Source organism: Typopeltis vanoorti, chromosome 5 (assembly GCF_054136105.1).
Source record: "Typopeltis vanoorti isolate ZY-2024b chromosome 5, IOZ_Tvanoo_1.0, whole genome shotgun sequence".
NCBI classification, from domain to species: Eukaryota; Metazoa; Arthropoda; class Arachnida; order Uropygi; family Thelyphonidae; genus Typopeltis; species Typopeltis vanoorti.
The window spans coordinates 40623753-40648713 of record NC_143553.1 but is presented as its reverse complement, the minus strand read 5'-3'; the positions used below and the strand labels follow the sequence as shown (position 1 = coordinate 40648713).

The 24961-nt window shown below is 36.1% G+C and overlaps 1 protein-coding gene across 3 annotated transcripts in view; it reads left to right on the top strand.

Moving 5' to 3' along the window:
* Positions 1–24961, top strand: part of Gpat4 (Glycerol-3-phosphate acyltransferase 4) — a 470968-nt gene that overhangs the window by 244982 nt on the left and 201025 nt on the right. For all 3 annotated transcript variants that reach the window (XR_016548355.1, XM_090393085.1, XM_090393086.1), the window contains exon 11: positions 18001–18056. Coding sequence is in view for 2 of the 3 variants with exons in the window: in XM_090393085.1 (XP_090249211.1) it covers positions 18001–18056 (56 nt within the window). In the remaining variant the exon portion in view is untranslated. The remainder of the gene's footprint in view (positions 1–18000; positions 18057–24961) is intronic.

Below are 24961 nucleotides of genomic sequence, written 5' to 3'. Positions count from 1 at the left end.
TTAATACTTATTAAAACTTATTACTGTGGTTATTACGTGTGTTTGTTTAGTCATGAATTCTCCACAGGTTTCATTATACAATTAAACCAGACTTTGGGTTTTAAAGGAGAGGAATATAGAGCATGTTGCTTAAAATGTTCCATGTAAAAGTTAGCAATAGGTGCAGGGATAATGATGAGCCCATGGCTATGCCTTCTTTTTGTAGATAGTGTTTACCCACACAAAATTGCCAGAACATAGTACATGCACAAAGAGCACTGTAATAGCGGGAGGAAATTTGTCCTGTAATAGAAGGATTGTGTAATTTATTGGGACTTTTGTGAAGAGGGCAGAGATGTCAAAACTAACTAATAAATTATCTTTTTCCAGTGTGGAATACATACACAATGCAATATATAAACACATCAAACACTGCAGTTAAGATGAACCATCATCATCATCATCAAATTCCTGCCATGTACCCTCAAGGGGTGTACAGGATATGACAGTACTACACGAAAAAATTACATCATTACTAACTTCCTATCTACAATTTTCCTCCAAATCAGTCTGTTACTTGTCAAGACTCCAACATTATCAGATCTTATATTTCTATCGACTAAGGCACTTTGTACCGTATCAATCCACCTATATCTTGGTCTTCCTCTGGGTCGTTTTCCTGCCAACCTGGCAGAGAACACTTGTTTTGCTAATCTTTCCTCTCCCATTCTATTTAAGTGACCATACCATCTGAGATTAGCTCTGCTAACGCATTCCTGGATGCTGACAATGTCAAGTTCTTTCCTAATATCCTCATTTTTAATATGATATTGCCATTGATGCCATCTGTTCACGCCTCTAATCTTTCTCAGGACTCTCATATCTGCGGTCTCTAGTCTTTGGTCAAGTGTTTTACTTCTGACCCAGCTCTCAGATCCATAAGTTAAAATTGGTTTGAACACAGTCTTGTATACAGCTAATTTAGTGTTCCGACTAATTTCTTTCTTATTCCATATGAATTTATTCAATTGACTTCCCACCATACCAGCTTTGCTGATTCTGTTGTCTATTTCTATATTTAGTTTACCATCTTCAGTAAAAATTGTGCCTAAGTAGCTGAAATGTTTTACTTGTTCCACAGGTTCTCCATTCACAACACAGTTGACATTTTCAATGATTCTGCCTATTTTCATTGTCTTTGTCTTTTTATTGCTGACCTTCATACCATATCTATTACAACAGCTATTCAATTTAGTCAGAGAATCTTGCAGACTTGTAGCGGATTTATTTAGAAGTATAACATCATCCGCATAAAGCAAAGAGCTGACATTAACATCTCCAATTTTGATATCAGGTTTAATACCACATTCCTTCATAATGTGATCCATATAGATAATGAATAACAGAGGGGATAATGTACATCCTTGTCTCACACCAGATTTAACATTAAACCATCTTCCTGTACTTCCTTCAATTCTAACTGCTGACTCACAACTCAAATAAAGACTAAGTATTGCTTGATATAATGCCCCATTGACACCATATAACTGCAGCGTATTGAATAGCTTCTCTCTTGGCACCTTGTCATATGCCTTTTCCAAATCGACAAAACTTAAATACAGATCTTTGTTATATTCCCATGCTTTCTCGACTATTTGTCGTAAAGTGAAGATCTGATCCTGACAGCCTCTATTTGGCCTGAATCCAGCTTGTTCTTCACCAAGCTTTTCTTCCACAATTCTTCTCAACCGTTTCTCAAGTATACTTGCATAGATCTTGCCAGGAACACTCAGTAGGGAAATACCTCTGTAATTCTCACATTCAGTTTTATTTCCCTTTTTATATATGGGTACTATGAGAGCTCTACTCCAATCATCGGGAATTCGTCCCTCTGTCCAGGCTTTCTGAACTATGTAGTGCAGCCACTGTAAGACTCTTATACCACCATACTTCAGCATTTCTGGTCGAATATCATCTACTCCTGCTGCCTTTCCACATTTCAAGCCTTTGATGGCTTTTTCTACTTCAAGTATGGATATGTATTCCTGACTGCATGCCTGGTCAGTGTTTTTTATCACTGTGCTGTCATCACTGCTTGTTTCATTTAGCAGTTTTTCAAAGTAATTACTCCATACTTCAAGGATATCTTTTTCTCCTGTTTTCATTTCACCTTTATCATCTCTAATTCCTTTTACAGCACTCTTTCCTCCATTCCTAAGCTTCTTCAACAACCTCCAGAATATTTTGCCACCTTCTTGATATTTATTTTCTATATTCTTGCCAAAGTCCTCCCATGACTTTTGTTTAGCTAGTTTTACACACTGTTTAGCTTTCTTACATTTGTCTCTGTATTCTGTAAGAGTAAAAGCTGACTTATTTGCCAGGAACTTTTGATATGCTTTCTTCTTTTCCTTCACTGCCTCTTTAACTTCCTGTGTCCACCAGGGAGTTCTGATTTTTTTATCTTTGCACACAGCCTCACCACATGCCTCTCTGGCAGAATCAATCAATGTTTCCTTCAGAGTTTGCCACTGAATCTCCAAGGTTTGATTCCTGTTCTCAAACTCTTTCATTTTCTTTTCAATAATATTTCTGTATTTTAGTCTACAGTTCACATCTGAGAGCTGCTCAACTTTTATTTGCTTTAAAACTTTCTTACATGTTATTCTTTTCAATAAGAAATTCAATTTTATCTTGCTCAAGACTAAATAGTGATCACTTCCAATTTCAAATCCTCTGTACACTCTGGTGTCCTGCACCAGGGAGAAAACATCACTATCAACAATAACATAGTCAATGAGACTTTTCTTATTCCTAGCCTCTTCTCTCCATGTGAATTTGTGCACATTTTTATGTTGGAACATGGTGTTAGTAATAACCAGTCCATGTCCTGAGCAGAAATGCAACAGATATTTGCCATCATTATTAGCTTTGCTCTTTTCACCAAATTTTCCCAAAATATTTTTGTATGTCTCACAATCATTTCCTACTCTACTATTTAGATCCCCAACAAGGACCAACTTTTCCTTTTTCATTGTGTCAGTTGCTTTTTCTAAAGCCTCAAAAAATTCCTCCACTTCTACCTTAGTAGAACCTTCTGTGGGACAATAGGCACAAATAAGTCTCATTGTCCAGTTCCCCATTCTCATATTTGCCCACATTACTCTACTTGAGACTGACTGCCATTCAAGAAGATTAGCCTCGTATTTTGTGTTGAATACTATGGCTACTCCTTCTTTTCCTTGATTGTTATTGCCTGAATATAACATTTTGTATTTATTGCTCAGAAAGATCTCACCAGTTTTGGTCTTTTTTGTTTCAGTCACCCCTATTATGTCGATCTGGTACTTATCTAATTCCTCAGCTAGCTCCATTTCTTTGCCATTCAGGCTTCTTACATTGATAGTACCGATCTTTAACTCTGGTGATGTTGAGTTGGGGTTTGCTATCATAAATAGTACACAGGTTTTTAAATCTCAGTTATTTGGCCATAATAGGCTATTGAGCTTAACATGAAAGGGAAGATGATATGGGATGTGATTTCATGTTTCATTTTCATCCTTTGGACTAATCAGCAGACATGGTAAACAGAAGTGCTGACATTTCTTTTGTTACATAGCTATTCAACTATTTTTTTGGGTGTTGGGGGAGGGGTGAGATGAGCTGACTATTCAGACTTTAGTTATTTCTGATTATGGTTTATTTTCAGAACTGCTCACAGAAGAATTAAAAACATTTTAGTTTCAGAGGAGCATTTTATTATCATTTGGAAGAGGTCTTTTGCGTTGTATGTGATTGATTTGACATAATGAGATAAGACTGTAAACTTATAGTTACCGAATAACATTAGAATGTCAGTTATATTATCTTATGAATAGCTTGCTGAATGGAATTTTAGCTTAATAACATATCATTTGCTATCTATCTCGATTATCAGTCACTGTGTCTTACATACTTTATAATGATCATCATCAAATTCCTGCCAGGTACCCTCAAGGGGTGTACAGGATATGATAGTACTACATGAAAAAAATTACATCATTACTAACTTCCTGTCTACAATTTTCCTCCAAATCAGTCTGTTACTTGTCAAGACTCCAACATTATCAGATCTTATATTTCTATCGTCTAAGGCACTTTGTACCATATCAATCCACCTATATCTTGGTCTTCCTCTGGGTCGTTTTGCTGCCAACCTGGCAGAGAACACTTGTTTTGCATCTTTCTTCGCCCATTCTGTTTAAGTGACCATACCACCTCAGATTAGCTCTGCTAACGCATTCTTGGATGTTAACAATGTCAAGTTCTTTCCTAATATCCTCATTTTTAATGTGATATTGCCATTGATGCCATCTGTTCACGTCTATAATCTTTCTCATCTTATATCTGCGGTCTCTAGTCTTTGGTCAAGTGTTTTACTTCTGACCCAGCTCTCAGATCCATAAGTTAAAACTGGTTTCAACACTGTCTTGTATACAGCTAATTTAGTGTTCCGACTAATTTCTCTCTTATTCTATATGAATTTATTCAATTGACTTCCTACCATAATAGCTTTGCTAATTCTGTTGTCTATTTCTATATTTAATTTACCATCTCACTAAATATCGTGCCTAAGTAGCTGAAATGTTTCACTTGTTCCACAGGTTCTCCATTCACAACACAGTTGACATTTTCAACAATTCTGCCTATTTTCATTGTCTTTGTCTTTTTATTGCTGACCTCCATACCATATCTATTACAATAGTTATTCAATTTAGTCAGAGAATCTTGCAGACTTGTAGCGGATTTATTTAGAAGTATAACATCATCCGCATAAAGCAAAGAGCTGACATTAACATCCCCAATTTTGATATCGTGTTTAATACCACTTTCCTTCATAATGTGATCCATATAGATAATGAATAACAGAGGGGATAATGTACATCCTTGTCTCACACCAGATTTAACATTAAACCATCTTCCTGTACTTCCTTCATCTTTTTTCTCACGTTTCATTTCACCTTTATCATCTCTAACTCCTTTTACAGCACTCTTTCCTCCATTCCTAAGCTTCTTCAACAACCTCCAGAATATTTTGCCACCTTCTTGATATTTATTTTCTATATTCTTGCCAAAGTCCACCCATGACTTTTGTTTAGCTAGTTTTACACAGTGTTTAGCATTCTTGCATTTGTCTCTGGATTCTCTAAGAGCACAAGCTGACTTATTTGACAGGAACTTTTGATATGCTTTCTTCTTTTCCTTCACTGCCTCTTTAACTTCCTGTGTCCACCAGGGAGTTTTGATTTTTTTATCCTTGCAGACAACCTCACCACATGCCTCTCTGGCAGAATCAATCAATGTTTTCTTCAGAGTTTGCCACTGAATCTCCAAGGTTTGATTCCTGTTCTCAAACTCTTTCATTTTTTCTTCAATAATCTTTGTGTATTTTAGCCTACAGTTCACATCTGAGAGCTGCTCAACTTTTATTCACTTTGAAACTTTCTTACATGTTATTCTTTTCAATATGAAATTCAATTTTATCCTGCTCAAGACTAAATAGTGATCACTTCCAATTTCAAATCGTCTGTACACTCTGGTGTCCTGCACCATGGAGAAAACATCACTATCAACAATAACATAGTCAATGAGACTTTTCTTATTTCTTGCCTCCTCTCTCCATGTGAATTTGCGCACATTTTTATGTTGGAACATGGTGTTAGTAATAACCAGTCCATGTCCTGAGCAGAAATCCAACAGATATTTGCCATTATTATTAGCTTTCCTCTTTTCTCCAAATATTCCCAAAATATTTTTGTATGTCTCACAATCATTTCCTACTCTGCTATTTAGATCCCTAACAAGGACCAACTTTTCATTTTTCATTGTGTCAGTTGCTTTTTCTAAATCCTCAAAAAATTCCTCCACTTCTACCTTAGTAGAACCTTCTGTGGGACCATAGGCACAAATAAGTCTCACTGTCCAGTTAACCATTCTCATATTTGGCCACATTACTCTACTTGAGACTGACTGCCATTCAAGAAGATTAGCCTCGTATTTTGTGTTGAATACTATGGCTACTCCTTCTTTTCCTTGATTGTCATTGCCTGAATATAACATTTTGTATTTATTGCTCAGAAAGATCTCACCAGTTTTTGTCTTTTTTGTTTCAGTCACCCCTATTATGTCGATCTGATACTTATCTAATTCCTCGCATAGCTCCATTTCTTTGCCATTCATGCTTTTTATGTTGATAGTACCGATCTTTAACTCTGGTGATGTTGAGTTGGGGTTTGTTTTCCGATTTGTTCCAGTAGCTGACTTTTCGCTGTTCACCCTGGTTCCCTGGCGAAAACAACAGGGGCCTTGTTTAACTGGGCGACGCCCCAGCCGGCATGAAATTTTGTCATGTTGTAACATCATTTTTTATTTTGGTTTAACCAATAAGAATACAATTTGGTCGGCTAAATCCCAAATTGCCAGCCCATCCTCGTTCGTTCAGTATCCAAGTAAATACCCAACAGGGTGCACCACGAGAAGGTGAGGATTGGACATTAGGTCAGAAGCCCTTGTCTGTTCTCCACATTCCTTTAAAGGCTATGTGGAGGTCTCCTCTCAGTTATACAGCTTTGACCCTTAAGCACCCCTACTTTATAACCTCATCATCATCAAATTCCTGCCATGTACCCTCAAGGGGTGTACAGGATATGATAGTACTACATGAAAAAATTACATCATTATTAATTTCCTATCTACAATTTTCCTCCAAATCAGTCTGTTACTTGTCAAGACTCCAACATTATCAGATCTTATATTTCTATCGTCTAAAGCACTTTGTACAGTATCAATCCACCTATATCTTGGTCTTCCTCTAGGTCGTTTTGCTGCCAACCTGGCAGAGAACACTTGTTTTGCTAATCTTTCCTCGCCCATTCTGTTTAAGTGACCATACCACCTGAGATTAGCTCTGCTAACACATTCCTGGATGCTGACAATGTCAAGTTCTTTCCTAATATCCTCGTTTTTAATATGATATTGCCATTGATGCCATCTGTTCATGCCTGTAATCTTTCTCAGGACTCTCATATCTGTGGTCTCTAGTCTTTGGTCAAGTGTTTTACTTCTGACCCAGCTCTCAGATCCATAAGTTAAAACTGGTTTGAACACTCTTGTACACAGCTAATTTAGTGTTCCGACTAATTTCTCTCTTATTCCATATAAATTTATTCAATTGACTTCCCACCATACCAGCTTTGCTTATTCTATTGTCTATTTCTATATTTAATTTACCATCTTCAGCAAAAATCGTGCCTAAATAGCTGAAATGTTTTACTTGTTCCACAGGTTCTCCATTCACAACACAGTTGACATTTTCAATGATTCTGCCTATTTTCATTGTCTTTGTCTTTTTATTGCTGACCTTCATACCATATCTATTACAACAGCTATTCAATTTAGTCAGAGAATCTTGCAGACTTGTAGCAGATTTATTTAGAAGTATAACATCATCTGCATAAAGCAAAGAGCTGACATTAACATCTCCAATTTTGATATCAGGTTTAATACCACATTCCTTCATAATGTGATCCATATAGATAATGAATAACAGAGGGGATAATGTACATCCTTGTCTCACACCAGATTTAACATTAAACCATCTTCCTATACTTCCTTCAATTCTAACTGCTGACTTACAACTCAAATAAAGACTAAGTATTGCTTGATATAATGCCCCATTGACACCATATAACTGCAGCGTATTGAATAGCTTCTCTCTTGGCACCTTGTCATATGCCTTTTCCAGATCGACAAAACTTAAATACAGATCTTTGTTATATTCCCATGCTTTCTCGACTATTTGTCGTAAAGTGAAGATCTGATCCTGACAGCCTCTATTTGGCCCGAATCCAGCTTGTTCTTCACCAAGTTTTTCTTCCACAATTCTTCTCAACCGTTTCTCAAGTATACTTGCATAGATCTTGCCAGGAACACTCAGTAGAGAAATACCTCTGTAATTCTCACATGCAGTTTTATTTCCCTTTTTATATATGGGTACTATGAGGGCTCTACTCCAGTCATCGGGAATTCGTCCCTCTGTCCAGGCTTTCTGAACTATGCAGTGCAGCCACTGTAAGACTCTTATACCACCATACTTCAGCATTTTTGGTCGAATATCATCTACTCCTGCTGCCTTTCCACGTTTCAAGCCTTTGATGGCTTTTTCTGCTTCTAGTATGGATATGTATTTCTACCACTGTGCTGTCATCACTGCTTGTTTCATTTAGCAGTTTTTCAAAGTAATTACTCCATACTTCAAGGATATCTTTTTCTCCCGTTTTCATGTCACCTTTATCATCTCTAATTCCTTTTACACCACTCTTTCCTCCATTCTTAAGCTTCTTCAACAACCTCCAGAATATTTTGCCACCTTCTTGATATTTATTTTCTATATTCTTGCCAAAGTCTTCCCATGACTTTTGTTTAGCTAGTTTTACACACTGTTTAGCTTTCTTACATTTGTCTCTATATTCTCTAAGAGCACAAGCTGACTTATTTGACAGGAACTTTTGGTATGCTTTCTTCTTTTCCTTCACTGCCTCTTTAACTTCCTGTGTCCACCAGGGAGTTCTGATTTTTTTTTATCCTTACAGATAACCTCACCACATGCCTCTCTGGCAAAATCAATCAATGTTTTCTTCAAAGTTTGCCACTGAATCTCTAAGGTTTGATTCCTGTTCTCAAACTCTTTCATTTTTTCTTCAATAATCTTTGTGTATTTTAGCCTACAGTTCACATCTGAGAGCTGCTCAACTTTTATTCGCTTTAAAACTTTCTTACATGTTCTTCTTTCCAATATGAAATTCAATTTTATCCTGCTCAAGACTAAATAGTGATCACTTCCAATTTCAAATCCTCTGTACACTCTGGTGTCCTGCACCAGGGAGAAAACATCACTATCTACAATAACATAGTCAATGAGACTTTTCTTATTCCTAGCCTCTTCTCTCCATGTGAATTTGTGCACATTTTTATGTTGGAACATGGTGTTAGTAATAACCAGTCCATGTCCTGAGCAGAAATCTAACAGATATTTGCCATTATTATTAGCTTTGCTCTTTTCTCCAAATTTTCCCAAAATATTTTTGTATGTCTCACAATCATTTCCTACTCTACTATTTAGATCCCCAACAAGGACCAACTTTTCATTTTTCATTGTGTCAGTTGCTTTTTCTAAATCCTCAAAAAATTCCTCCACTTCTACCTTAGTAGAGCCTTCTGTGGGACCATAGGCACAAATAAGTCTCATTGTCCAGTTCCCCATTCTCATATTTGCCCACATTACTCTACTTGAGACTGACTGCCATTCAAGAGGATTAGCCTCGTATTTTGTGTTGAATACTATGACTACTCCTCTTTTCCTTGATTGTCATTGCCTGAATATAACATTTTGTATTTATTGCTCAGAAAGATCTCACCAGTTTTGGTCTTTTTTGTTTCAGTCACCCCTATTATGTCGATCTGGTACTTATCTAATTCCTCAGCTAGCTCCATTTCTTTGCCATTCAGGCTTCTTACGTTGATAGTACCGATCTTTAACTCTGGTGATGTTGAGTTGCGGTTTATTTTCAGATTTGTTCCAGTAGCTGACTTTTCGCTGTTCACCCTGGTTCTCTGGCGAAAACAACAGGGGCCTTGTTTAACCGGGCGATGCCCCAGCCGGCATGAAATTTTGTCATGTTGTACCATCATTCTATATTTTGGTTTAACCAATAAGAATACAATTTGGTCGGCTAAATCCCAAATTGCCAGCCCATCCTCGTCCGTTCAGTATCCAAGTAGATACCCAACAGGGTGCACCACGAGAAGGTGAGGATTGGACATTAGGTCAGAAGCCCTTGTCGGTTCTCCACATTCCTTTAAAGGCTATGTGGAGGTCTCCTCTCAGTTATACAGCTTTGACCCTTAAGCACCCCACTTTATAACCTTTGATTTAAATTTAAAGTGTGTTGATCTTTTAACTTGAGTTTCATTATTTAGTATTGAGATAAATTGAATGCATGAATTTCTTTAGTGTATTTTGCTTTGATATTCCAATAAATATGATTTATTTGCCTATACCCGAGTCATGCCTGATTACGATTCCACTTATAAAAATAGAACCTCTGTTGGTGGGAAGGAATTAGAAAGTGTATATAATCATAGATTTAGCTCACGACTGCAGTCTGAATCTATACAGTCATATTAAAGTAAAATATAGTGTAAGAATGCCTCAGAATCATTGTCTCCCTGAGTAAGGATCTTTTCTGCTATAGGATACTGGCTGGCACAGAATAATATAAATTTGCCAGCATCTGAAGAGGAAACAATCCTAGATGTAAGTATATTGGGCCCGATATATGAAGAGGTAAAATAGCGATTGAAAGATAGAGAGGGAAGATATAAAAATAAGGAAAGCAACGACGTAACAAAATTGACAGAAAGATTGAGAACAAAGATTGAGAAGAGGTGCTCAAGGGTCAAAGCTGTATAACTGAGAGGATACCTCCACATAGCCTTCAAAGGAATGTGGAGAACCGACCAGGGCTTCTGACCTCATGTCCAATCCTCACCTCATGGTGCACCCTGTTGGGTATCTACCTGGATATTGAATGAACGAGGATGGGCTGGCAATTTGGGATTAAGCCGACAAAATTGTAATTCTTATTGGCTTAAACCAAATTACAAAATGATGGTACAACGTGACAAAATTTCATGCCGGCTGGGGCGTTGCCCAGTTAACACGTTCGCTGCCACGCTACTTTGGCATGGTCTGTTCCCCTACGCCGAGCAGTTTTACTTCTTCAAGGTCAATACGATAATCTCGTTACCGGAGGTAAACGTCCTACGAGTATACTCGTAGTTGGCTTGTACAGAGCATATACGGTCTATGAGAATACACAGTTTTGATGCTAGCTCCACAAGCCAAGCATTTTCACTTCTTCAAGGTCACTACAATACTCTCGTTCCCGGCGGTAAGCGTCATACGAGTATACTCGTAGCTGGCTTGTGAAGCAGGTTTACCCACTACGAGTATACTCGTAGTTGGCAGCGAACGTGTTAAACAAGGCTCCTGAAGAAAAGTCAACTATTGGAACAAATCTGAAAAACACCCCAACTCAACATCACCAGAGTTAAAGATTGGTACTATTAACATAAGAAGACTGAATGGCAAAGAAATGGAGCTAGCTGAGGAATTAGGTAAGTACCAGATCGACATAATAGGGGTAACTGAAACAAAAAAGACAAAAACTGGTGAAATCTTTCTGAGCAGTAAATACAAAATATTATATTCAGGCAATGACAATCAAGGAAAAGGAGTAGCCAGTATTCAACACTAAATACGAGGCTAATCTTCTAGAATGGCAGGCAGTCTCAAATAGAATGTGGGCAAATATCAGAATGGGGAAACTGGACAATGAGACTTATTTGTGCCTATGGTCCCACAGAAGGTTATACTAAGGTAGAAGTGGAGGAATTTTTTTGAGGATTTAGATCTGACACAATGAAAAAGGAAAAGTTGGTCCTTTTTGGGGATCTAAATAGCAGAATGGGAAATGATTGTCAGACATACAAAAATATATTGGGAAAATTTGAAGAAAAGAGCAAAGCTAATAATAATGGCAAATATTTGTTGGATTTCTGCTCAGGACATGGACTGGTTATTACTAACACCATGTTCCAACATAAAAATGTGCACAAATTCACATGGAGAGAGGGGGCAAGAAATAAGAAAAGTCTCATTGACTATGTTATTGTTCATAGTGATGTTTTCTCCCTTGTGCAGGACACCAGAGTGTACAGAGGATTTGAAATTGGAAGTGATCACTATTTAGTCTTTTGCAGGATAAATTTGAATTTTATATTGAAAAGAATAACATGTAAACAAATTTTAAAGCGAATAAAAGTTGAGCAGCTCTCTAATGTGAATTGTGGACTAAAATACACAAAGATTATTGAAGAAAAAATGAAAGAGTTTGGTTCCTGTTCTCAAACTTTAGAGATTCAGTGGCAAGCCTTGGAGAAAACGACCCAGAGGATGACCAAGATATTGGTGGATTGATACGATACAAAGTGCCTTAGACGACAGAAATATAAGATCTGATAATATTGGAGTCTTAACAAGTAACAGACTGATCTGGAGTAAAATTGTAGATAGGAAGTTAGTAATGATGTAAATTTTTCATGTAATACTGTCATATCCTGTATACCCTTGAGGGTACATGGCAGAAATTTGATGATGATGTTTTCAGTGCAAAACAGTGGTAATAAAAACATAGTTACTTCAAAAATGCCACATAAAATCAAAACTAGCAAGAAATGCATATTTCTTTTCAATTATAATACAGGAGAAAATAGGGGAGTGCCTCTCACTCCCCTATTTTCTTTATTGAATATGATTTTTAGAACCAAATTCAAAGGTGTTTTTTAAGAAAAGTGCACGAGGTTATTTTCTTACTATATATGTAAACTGAACAATGAACATAATGAAAAATGACAGTAATATTGATTTAGCTTAGTTGCATGTTATGCAAAGAGCACAGATGATATATAAGTTGTGTCATAGCTGTTTATTTCAATTCATAATGAGTGATTCTTAGAAATGGTGAGGGAACTGCAGCTCAGTATTGCAGATAAACATATTATTCTGCATGGTATGTGAAAAGATTTTTGTTTTCAGCCATGCAAGTACAGAAACTGTAAACATTCTGAAGTGATTTCATAATTAGAATTACGAATAAATAACAATCAAGACTTAGTTTAGAACAAACACCAAATTTTTGAAAACTAATAAAATGTGATTAATTTATTATTATTATTATCACCCCCAAGACCTCATGGAGTTAGACACATCTAGGAGGTCTTTTTATCACACACACAGCTCATCATACCATTTCTTAAACACATTCAAACTTCTTGCAGACACCACACTCTCAGGCAAGACATTCCAATCATTTACAACTCTGCACGAAAAAAACTTGCCTCTTACTCCCCTATTCACACCCTCTTTATACAGTTTCCAGGGATGACCTCCCACTATTTTCTGTAGAACTTCTATAGCATTGATCCTATAACAACCCCTTACCAACTTGTAGGTCTCTACCATATCTCCCCTCTTCCTCCTGTCCACCAGACTGCAAATTACATCTTTTCAATCTTTACTCATATTTGACATTCCAGAGGTTAGAAACTACCTTAGTCAGTTGCCTTTGGACTCTTTCCAACATCTCTTCATCCTTCTGAAAACCAGGTGACCAAATCTGGGCACAATAGTCCATGTGTGGCCTAATCAAAGCCTTATACAACGGAACAAGAATCTCCCTACTTCTACATGTCAGTGTCCTCCGCATCATTCCCAGAAGCCTTTGTGTTGTCTTCACAATTTTGGCTACGTGTCCGCTAAATTTCAGATCCTTATCCACTATCACCCCCAGATCTCTTATTTCCTCCACCTCCAACAATATATCCTCACTAAGCATAAATTCTGCATCCCATCTTTGTTTTCCAAATTTTAAAACCTTACATTTTGCAACATTGAACTCCAATCCCCATTTCTGTGCCCCAGTCACTCAATTTATTCAAGTCTTCTTGTAAGGCTGCAACATCTTCACTACTCTTCATGGTTTGTCCCAACTTTGCATCATCTGCAAACAACTGAATATCTCCATCCAAATCTTCACCAATATCATTAATATGCAAGTTAAATGGTAATGGCCCTAAAACAGACCTTTGTGGCACTCCACTAGTGGCTTTCCTTTTCCTAGATATCACTCCCCCATACACAAATTCTTGTTACCTATCAGATAGCCAGTCTCCAATCCAATGCACTAATCTAATATCCAACCCCATCTGCTCTAGCTTGATTGTCAACTTATCATTAGGTACTCTATCAAAATCCTTCACAAAATCCAAGTATATTACTGTGTATCCTTCTCCTCTGTCCAAGGAAGCAGTCACTTTATTGTTATAAGTAAGTAGATTACTAAAACATGACCTCTCTTTAGCAAATCCATGCTGTCCATCAAAGATAATACCATTGTTGGCAACCCAACTCTGGATCCTAGTTCTCACAAGCTTCTCTAACAACTTAACCACAACACCTGACACACAGATAGGCCTATAGTTTGATGCTTGAGTTCGATCACCTCCTTTATGTAGTGACACAATCTTGCCCTCCTTCCACTCCTTAGGAACTTGACCGAGTGCAAGACTCTTATTAAAAAATTATGTCAAGGAAAGTGTTAACTCCCTGGTACATTCCTTCAGAATACATGGTGATATATTATCAAGTCCCACAGCCTTATTAACATCTAGTTTACTGAACTCTCCATACGCCTCTTGCTCACTTACAGTCAGTCTCTCCTCCCCATCATCAACTGCTCTCAATCTCTCCACGAAGTCACATATGCAAGATTGAAAGACCTTTATGAACTGCTCATTAAGTATCTCCATCGCATCTTTTGCAACAGCTGTCTTTATACCATTTTCTCCAATCAGTGTCATCCTTCCATAACTTCCATAATCATTCTTTCTTTTGCTGGCTGCATATCGAAAGAACTCCTGAGGATTCTTTTTTGGCTTCATTTGCTAACTGCTGTTCATAGCTTTCCTTAGTTACCCTCACTAACCAAATCACCCTCCTTGCCTTGTCTTTGTAGACCTCATGGAATTGGTTATTTCCACTTCTCTTATGCTGCCTCCACAATGCCCTTTTTCTCTGTGTCGCATGCTTAATTTCTTTATTCATCCATCTCACACCTGCCTTATTTAACCTTCTCACCCTTGGAATACATTTAGACATTGCAACTACTAGACAGTTTTTGAAACTCCCCCTAGCTGCATTGATCTCTTTCCAGCTAGCTCCTCAATCCATGCTACACCTGCTCTTTGTAATCCCCCTCCCCCCATAGTTCCACATATACCCTTTTCTCACAGAGGCCCTCACACTGCTGGCAACCACCCAGATAATCACCTCATGGTCACTCTCATCAATTGGTGGATAATTTGACACCTCATTTATAATTACATCCTCTGATGAGATGACAAATCCAAGACCCTCAATCCTCGTCTGCCCTCTGTTACATACTATGAGGTAGTTATCCCTCAAAAATTCAAGAAACTCATTTTCTTTACTTCCAGTTGCTATCTCATCATTCCAGTCTATATTGCCATAATTAAAATCATCCATAATTATCACCCTTTTCTTATTTGCTTGGCTAATTTGATTATTCATTTCATTATCACCACCATCCACATTTCATTATATGATGAAATGTGGATGGTGATCTATAACAACATCCCACCAAGTATATGATTCCATTCATCTCTATCTCACACCATACTGCCTCAAAACTACTAGCACTATTTCCCTCTTGCATCTCTACTTTGTATGGACATAACTCTTTCTCTATCATCAATAGCACTCCTCCTCCCTTTCTACTCCTTCTATCCTCACGAAACACATCATACCCTTCCATCTCTATTCCTGTCAGGATGTCATCCTCTTCCAACCATGTCTCACTTATTCTGACAATCTTTGGGTGAACAGATGCAATTAGTGCAACCATTTCATCTGCCTTGTTTCTTATACTTTCAGCATTTGTATACAAACACAACAGCTCATTTCTGGATCTACAGCTAGTTCCACTGATACCACTCACTCGATGTGATCTCTCCATGCTGGACTGGGGCCATTTCCCTTTCTGCTTATTCATTTTAGAACCCTTTTCAATTCCGACTGTTTCCTCTTGATCCCAGGTCATCTGTTTCTTTCCTGTCTACACATGCCCTCACCTCCCCCTCTCACCTCCTTTATAAAATAATTTTCATGAATGTAATTATCTTCAGTAAAGTTTTTGAAGGTTTTCTGTTATTCCTTTTCCAGATTTATGTGCAGATTTATGTAAATAATTAGCCATTTCCCATACTCCTTGATTCTTAGACACAAAACCTATATTATATTATGTAAGTTTCTCTTAGTTTGTCCTGTCATTAACAACAAACTAATTATTATTATTATTATTACTACGGGCGACTCCAAGGAGTCCTTAGACCCATCGAGGGAGGCCCTAAACATCATATCCACACAACTATTTGACATTCTCACAGTATCTATCATACCTTGCCTTGAACTCATTCATTGTCATAGCACCCACAACAGACTCTGGCAGCTTATTCCACTCATTTACCACTCTAAAAGTAAAGAACCCAGCTCTAACACCCTTACTAACCACACTTTTGCCCAGCTTCCATAGATGTCCCCTAGTCGTCCCACCACCATCTCAAAAATATATTCTGAATTAATCCTATAGAAACTCTTCAGCAATTTGAACGTCTCAATCATATCTTCTCTTTTTCCACCTATCATTCAATTTCTGCAACCCACAAATCTTCAACCTGTTCTCATAAGGTTCATTCCATAGACCTGCTGTCATCTAGGTCACTCGCCTCTGGATCCTCTCAACCTCCCCCCCATCAAGACGAAACCTAAGTGACCAAATCTGGGCACAATAGTCGAGATGAGGTCTTATCAAGGCTCAATACAGAGGAAGAATAACTTATTTATCTCTGCTCTTCAAAGTATTCTTCAGCAACCAAATGATTTGATGAGCTGATTTAGCCACTTTTGCAATGTTCCCCCTAAACTTCATCTCCCTATCCACCAACACTCCCAAGTCCCTGGCCTCATCAATCTCTTGGAGTACAGTTCCACCAATCTGGTATACTGCTGCTAATCTTTTCACCCCAAAATGCATAACCTTACATTTTGTCACATTAAATTGACATCCATTCTCCTTAGCCCAGAACTCCAATCTATCCAAATCATCCTGCCAGATTTTGACATCTTCTGCATTCACTATTGCCCTACCCAACTTTGCATCATCATCAGCAAACAAATGAACTGTTCCTCTTAGATCCTTCCCTATATCGTTAATGAACAAATTAAACAGCAGTGGTCCAAGAACAGAACCCTGTGGCACACCACTAGTCACAGGCCATCTTTTGGACTCTACTCCTGAATAAACTACTCTCTGATATCTCTCCATCAACCACCCTCCTACCAATCTCACCAACCCTTTATCCATTCCCATATGTTGCAGTTTATGAATTAGAATTCCATGTGGTATCCTGTCAAAGGCCTTAGCCAGGTCCAGCAGTATCACTGTAAACCCATTACCCTTATCCAGTTCAGCCGTCACTGTGTTATAAAACTTGATCAAGTTACTGAGGCATGAATTATATGATGAAAGTGCTAAATATATAATGCTTACATTTAGTCTACCTATTTCTTTTTAATATTGCATCTATGCTGCATACTGTAAGGAACTACCGTGCAGTTTGTTCTTTCAGTAATGTTTGCTCTGAGGTGTTGCTATGAATGTAAGTTAATCTGTTAAGTGTTCTCCTGAGTGTGGAGGGATTGTCACACATCTTAGTGGAGTTAATTAATGGCTTGTATTTCTTATCCATGTTTCTTCAAATGTATTGTATGCTTCACATCTTTATTTTGGTGAATCTAAAAACATTCTATTGCCAGTAGGAAAGTTAAAACTACTCTAAGATTGGTTTAATGTTATTAATGAAATATTAGTTCATTTCTTTAAACTTTCCTTTTACAACTATTAAGCAGTTTATTAAAGAAATTAACACTTCCATGTGTTGAATATTTTCTCATACATAGCCTGTCCATCAAATCACACAATTACAGCTGCTTGCTATTCACTAGCAGACATTTGCAGTATATGTATGCTTTTATTTTATTTATTATAATTCAGTATATTAAATATATTTATTAATTTTATTCATTCATGTGAAAAACAGATTTTCGCTAAGCTGCACATTTTTTTAATATACAAGAGTAAGTGATACATAAGGTTATGTAATAATTTATTTCTAGCTACTTTTTTTTTTTTTAATTTTAAAAGTATTGTACATTTCATTTTGTATTATTACTGTTAACACTGTGATTTTATATATATATATATATATATATATATATTACAGGCTTAGGGAACATTGTGAAGATCCTGATAAATTGCCAATCCTGATTTTTCCAGAAGGTAAGTGTTTTTAATACTCAATTGAATAGATTCATAACTAATGATAATCAAACATTTCCATAATTATTGTATGCCCACACTTCCAAGAACCTAGTTTGGCGAATTGCCAAGTATAGTCGATTCATGCTGAAGGGAAGAAAGAAATGAAGGAATGAATTTTTATTTTATTTTATATCTTTTTTTAATTTTGTTAATACTATATATATTTTTTCCAACTGTTATGCAAGCAAAATAGTTACCACTTTAAAAACCACAATGTTTGTAAAAGAAAAGCTAAATTTTATGACCTCTAATAATAAACAAACTCATCCCAGAAGACTTATTGATTACCCTATTATTGGAATGGATTCTCCTTCTTGTAACATGCGCAGAAGTGTTGAAGGATCTCACATCTGTGGGCATACAGTACATTCTGAACTACAGAATTTATTTCCGCACCTATTCAGTTATTGCACGTACATCAATTACATAACTGTTTCTAGCTATGAATGTATAACATTCTATTTGAGATAAGTGCAACCTTAAAAAAAAACCAAAGAAAATAATCAGCAGACAACCAGTTTTCCCTGCCAAAAAAACTGTATTTTCTCTTAGAAAAATTTTCTCCATTCTCTTTTTCAGTATCCACAAGATTTCCTGTTAATGTTAAGAAAAATATGGAATTTAAAGTTGAAAGATTATGCCATAGATCACACTTACTAGTTACCACACCTGATCTAAAAAATGTAGTTGTATATTTTCAAGATCTTCGAAATACTTGGTTTGAAATCCTTTATCCTTTGTTTACTTACACTTGGATAAAGGATTAAACCAATAATATAATTTCTTGACATCTTTAATTTATAGTATAATCAAATGAAAAAACTAACAACATCTATATCTAATCCAGAGTATTTTAATAATAAGGTGTGACACCTTTTGACAGCTTATATATGGAAATATGACTTGCATTATTTCAACCTTAGTATCATTCTGGGTCTGGCTTCTACTGATGATTCTTCAATAAAGGTTGAAACCAGCCTGGGTAGTGACCCTTCCCATAATGCATAGCATTATACATGTATTTCATGAAATACTGCATGAAATTCATAGACTTTCAGAAAGCCTTCAACCAGGTAAAACATAATAAAATGTTCAATATATTAGATAACTTAGACATAGAAGATAATGTATGTAAGATTATAAAATGTGCTTTGCATTATGGGAATTATTTTGAATCTTCCTAATAATAAATACCCTGGGTGCAATAACATTCTGGATGAGCTGCTGAAAGCTCTGACTGGTTATAATAACAATTATTTAGTGGAATCCATTCAGGACATCTATAAAACTATAGAATCACCTGAAGTTTTACATCTATCTGCATACCAATTCCAAAAAAAAAAAGCCCAAAACTGCGAGGATTACAGAAATGTGAGCCTAATATCCCATGCATCTAAAATTATTTTAGCTATTGTTAACAAAGAAATTGAAAGAGCCTTAATCAGTGAATTGAGTGAACAACAGAAAGCCTTCAGAAAGGAATGGGAACTAGTAATGCTATCCTGGAACTAAAAATACTAATAGAAAGATCACTTGAAAGAAATAGGAATATATACATATGCTTCATAGACTTTCAGAAGGCCTTCGACCAGGTAAAACATAATAAAATGTTCAATATATTAGACAAATTAGACATAGAAGATCATGCACTTAAGATTATAAAAATGATTTACATCAAACAGAAAATGCAGCTGTTTAACTTTGAGACTTCTGAAGTGAAAATAAAAAGAGGAGTTAGACAAGGTTGTATCCTTTCACCAAATTTGTTTTAATATTTATAGTGAGACCATGATGAAAAAGATTAAAACAAGAAATAGGAATTAGTATTAATGGTATGAAATACAACAATCTTAGATATGCTGATGATACCATTCTAATAGCAGAAAATAAACAAATTAATCAAATTACTGCAGCTACTAATTGAAAAAGTGAAGAGTTTGCATTTATATCTAATGCAAACTCTTTGCTTTTAAAAAGACCAAATTTATGAAAATCTCAAAAGAGAACAGGTCTGAGCCAGAAATATTCATAAACAATAGGAAAAAACAACAGAATACAAATATTTAGGCACCTACTTTACTGCAGATGGAAAGCAAGATAAAGAAATAAAAATAAGAACAGCTATAGCTAAAGATGCCTTCTGGAAAAATAAAGATCTGTTTAGAAGTTCTTTGGGTATCAAAACAAAGAAAAGAATGACAAGAACATTAGTGTGGCAGCCAGTTTTCACATACGGAAGTGAGACCTGGGTATTCAAGAAGAGAGTAAGACAACAGGCCTTTGAAATGTTGTGCTATAGAGTGCTCTGAAAATCTCGTGGACAGATTACACAACAAATGCAGATGTCCTACAGAGAATGAGAACACTGATCTTTATTACAGGAAATGATCCAGAGAAAGATGAGATTGGCAGGACATGTACTGAGAGGTTCAGCAGGACAGAGGATACTAACAGTTTTAGAAGGAAAAATTGTGAGAAAAGGATCAAGAGGTAAAAACAAAGGACATGGTTTGAAGATATAAGATCGTGGACAGGATCTCGTGGCTATGCAGAAACAAAGAGGAAAGCCACCAACAGAGAACCAACATGGTGTTGCACTCTCTCACTGAGGAAGCTACATGATGACGCACATAAACAATGATTGTACACTTTTTGCTTAAAACTTAATATTCTGTAAAAAAAAAATTGAATGCAGTATTTTATTTTCATTAAAAAATCAAATTCTAAAAATTATGTGCTTTCTGTATTATATGTCATAAGAATTTTTAGATTGTGCAGAAAATTATTATTACTATTATTTTATGGCATCTCCATGGAGTCTGGAGACTCATCGTGGGAGACCCAAATTAACCATTATACACACAAATCCTATCACACCTCTCCTCAAATCCATTCACTGCCAGGGCACTAGCAACCAATTCTGGCAATCCATTCCACTCTCCATGCAAAAAATCTTGTTTGCACACCCCTACTAACCAAACCCTAACACAACTTCTACGGATGGTGCCCTAGTTCTCTATTTGTCATATATTAAAAAATTTCACTTGCATCAATTTTATAAAAACCCCTTCAGTATCTTAAAAGTTTCCATCATGTTCCCTCTTTTCCACCTATCAACTAAACTTTAACCCACATACCTTCAACTTATCCTTGTAGGGAGTATTGCACAGGCCTATCACCATCTTGGTCGCTCATCTCTGAATTCTCTCTTTCACCTCCTGGTTCTCAAGAAACCCAGCTGACCAAATTTGTGCACAGTAGTCAAGATGTAGCTGAATCATAGTCTTATAAAGAGGGATAATAACTTATCTTTACTTGTTAACATGTTTTTCAGCATCCAAGTAATCCTTTAAGCAATTTTACTAACTATATGACCTCAAAGCTTCAACTCTTTGTCCACCATTATCCCCAAGTCCCTAGCCTCATTGATTTCCTGCAATCTGATACCATCAATATGATACACTATGTTCAACCTTTTAATCTGAAGTTCATAACCTTACATTTTGCCACATTAAATTGACAGTCATTATCCTTTGCCCACAATCCCAATTTATTTAAATCATCCTGCAGGATATCTTCATCGCCTTTATTAACTATATTGCTCTCTCTCCAGTTTTGCATCATCAGCAAAACTGGAGAGAGAGCAACTGAATATCCTCTCTTAAATCTTTTTCCTTATATGTCATTGATATATAAATTGAAGAGTAGTGGCCCTAGTACCGAACCCTGAGGTACTTCACTAGTTGTCATTATTCTCCTAGATTTCACTCCACCATATACCACTGTGGTCTGTGTATCAGCCACCCACTAATGCTACTAGCCTCATATTCATTCCCATTTGCTTCAGTTTTTGTAATAGTTTTCCATGTGGTATTCTGTTAAATGCCTTTTGCAAAGTGGAGAAGTATCATAGTATAGCCATTATCTTTATTCAATTCTGCTGTTACCTTTATTATAAAATGTGAATAAGTTACTAAGACAGGACCTACTCTTTACAAAGCCATGCTACCCACTATGTAGTATCACATTCCTATCCACCCACTGTTGTATTTTACCTTTCACCAACTTTTCCAATACTTTAACAACTTATGATATATTTATTAGTCTGTAGTTTGCTACCTCTGTCTTGGAGCTACCTTTATGCAATGGTGCTATCTTAGCCTCTTTCCACTTTTGAACCCTGCCAGAGTTGAGACTTAGATTCAACAACTTTGTCAGAGGCTAGCCAATTCTCTTGCACATTCACGTAGTGCACGGGCTGATATTCCATCTATTCCCACTGCTGTGTTCACATTCATATTTTTAATATGCTGAACACTTCCTGTTTATCTTCCTCAATGTTAATATGCATCTCTGTAACATCAGCAAATGTAAAATCATCACCCTGATGGATACATTGCAAAATGATCACTCAGCAACTCAACTATTTCTTTTGGTTCAGTCACCTTCCTACCACAAGCACTGTTTAAAGTCATTCTACCATAGTCATTTTTACTCTTACTTGCTATATAACAGGGAAAAAACTCTTGTGTTTACTTTGGCCTGTTTGGCTAATTCTCTATCATAGTCTGATTTGGCTTTCCTTACCATACTAGTCTTCTTGCTTGCACTTTGTACTGTTCATGAATATGCTGATCACTGTTTTCTTGATATTTCCTCCACAACGTTTTCTTGTTTTGAAGCTCTTGCTTATATTCCACTTAATTCCAATTTGGTTTATCTTCCTGACCTTGGATATGCAGTCTGATACTGCTACCCTCAGGCAATCTCTGACCACTTGCCATGCATTACTGACATTTTCTTGGAACAATGTCATGGCTTGACATTGTTCCAAGAAAATGTCAGCAGCCTTATAATTAAACATAACACCAATAATCACCAGCCTTATAATTGAACATAACAAAATATTGTTTAAATAAATGCGTAAATGAAATGCCATTGTGCTTTTATGTAGAAATATATATAATTTATTTTATTTTTCTACATACATATGTAGAAAAATAAATAAAAGAAAATAAACATGCCCATGGCACTTACCAACTTATTTGATATTTATGATGGTGATTTATTTTACATAGACACCAAACCAGAGTTGAAAACTTCAAAAAACAAGGCATAAATATTAATCTCATCACTAGATGTTTACTACTTGTGTCTGTATCTGTAGTCATAAATGAATGTGCCTCCTTTTGAAATGTTAGGCAATGGTAGGACAGACGTGTGATAATGCGAAGCTTGTGTATGTAATGGTCAAAAACAGTCATTGTCAGTAATGCTTAGGATTGTTTAAAACTAATGACTCGATTTCATTTATATTAAATGAAAGACTAACATTAACTGATCACTGTTAGGAATTAGTACTTCCAGAAACCGAGTTAGTTATTCACATGATGTAAATTTGATGCTGTATTGACACTCCTATACCTCATTGGGTTTTTGAGAGTGAAGCCTTCTGCTAGAAGAAGTGGTAGGGTTGCATATGCCTTTTCCACAAAGAGTTAGTAGGACAACTACAAACGTCCATTCTCCTGGAACTGATACACTAACGACTTGGCCAACCAGGCTGGCTCAGAAACCAAGAGAGGTCCAAAAAATTAAAATTAACAAAAATTAAAATAGGCTGTCATTGCCATTGTCGAAAGTGGCCGGTTCATGTTATTTCATGCTGTATAATAATTTATTGTTATTTTCATTTAAAAAACAAAAAAAAACAAAAAAAAAACTTATATCTGGGTCCTTAGAAATCACAGGTCCAGGGAATTTTGCCTGGCACTGCAGTTGTAGATCACTGTGGCAAAGAAGTCTCACTATTTTCTTTGATAGTTCTTTAGCATGTGGATTTGAATTCTAGAAACTTCTTCTTGAGGAAGGTTAGGGGATGAAAGCATAATTATTATTTTATCAATTATTTTTGTATTATAACTATTAAATATGGAAATAGCTCTGATAAATGAGGGTTCTTGTTTAACAGAGAATCAGTAGAAGATATGTGTACGGTGAACTAAAGTTTTAATTGCACCATTTTTCTGATGGGTAATGTGAAGCATTATTAACATATTTACCAGTATCAGTTGGTTTTCTATATACTGAGAACTGTATAATACCATTAGGTTGATGCAGAACAAGCACATTCAGAACAAGGAGACAATTGTTATCTTCTGCTTTAAGTGTAAATTTAATTCTTGAGTTTACTGAATTAATTTTCTCAAATTCATGAAGATCAGATAAGGAAGGGCTTCACACAGCAAAAACATCATCAGCATATCTGTACCAAATTGATGACTTACTTGAAAAAAAATGTTGAGAATATATTCAAAGTGTTCCATAAAATGATTTGCTGGAGTGGGGAAAATAGGATCCCGTTTTAAAAGTTTAAAAGATAACTAAAGTAACTTGAATTTCTTACAAATTCAAATAATTTTACAATATCAGGAAGAAAATCATTGCATAGTAATTTTATTGTATAAGGTAGTGGTAGGTTTGTGAAGAGGGAAACTGCATCGAAACTGATTAAAAGATCTGTGTTGTAATGATAATCCTGATATTTTATTCTTGAAATCTGAATTTTAATGAAAAAAGAATTTCCTATAAATGCCAGAGAGAAGATTTGACATCTTCTCTGTTGAGAAGATGTTTTGAGAGTTTATAGCTCAGACAGCCTATACAACTCACAATAGGTCTTAACAGAATATTATTTTACATTATCAGGAGGAAAGCCCTTCTTGACTTTATGGGAAGATAAAGTCAGGGAGGTCTGGTATGATGAACTCTTATACTGTTTGATGGTTTCTTCATCTCAAGAATAAACTCCATCTAGGAAATTAAGTTTGATCTGTGATTGAGTAGGATCTCTGAAAATGCAT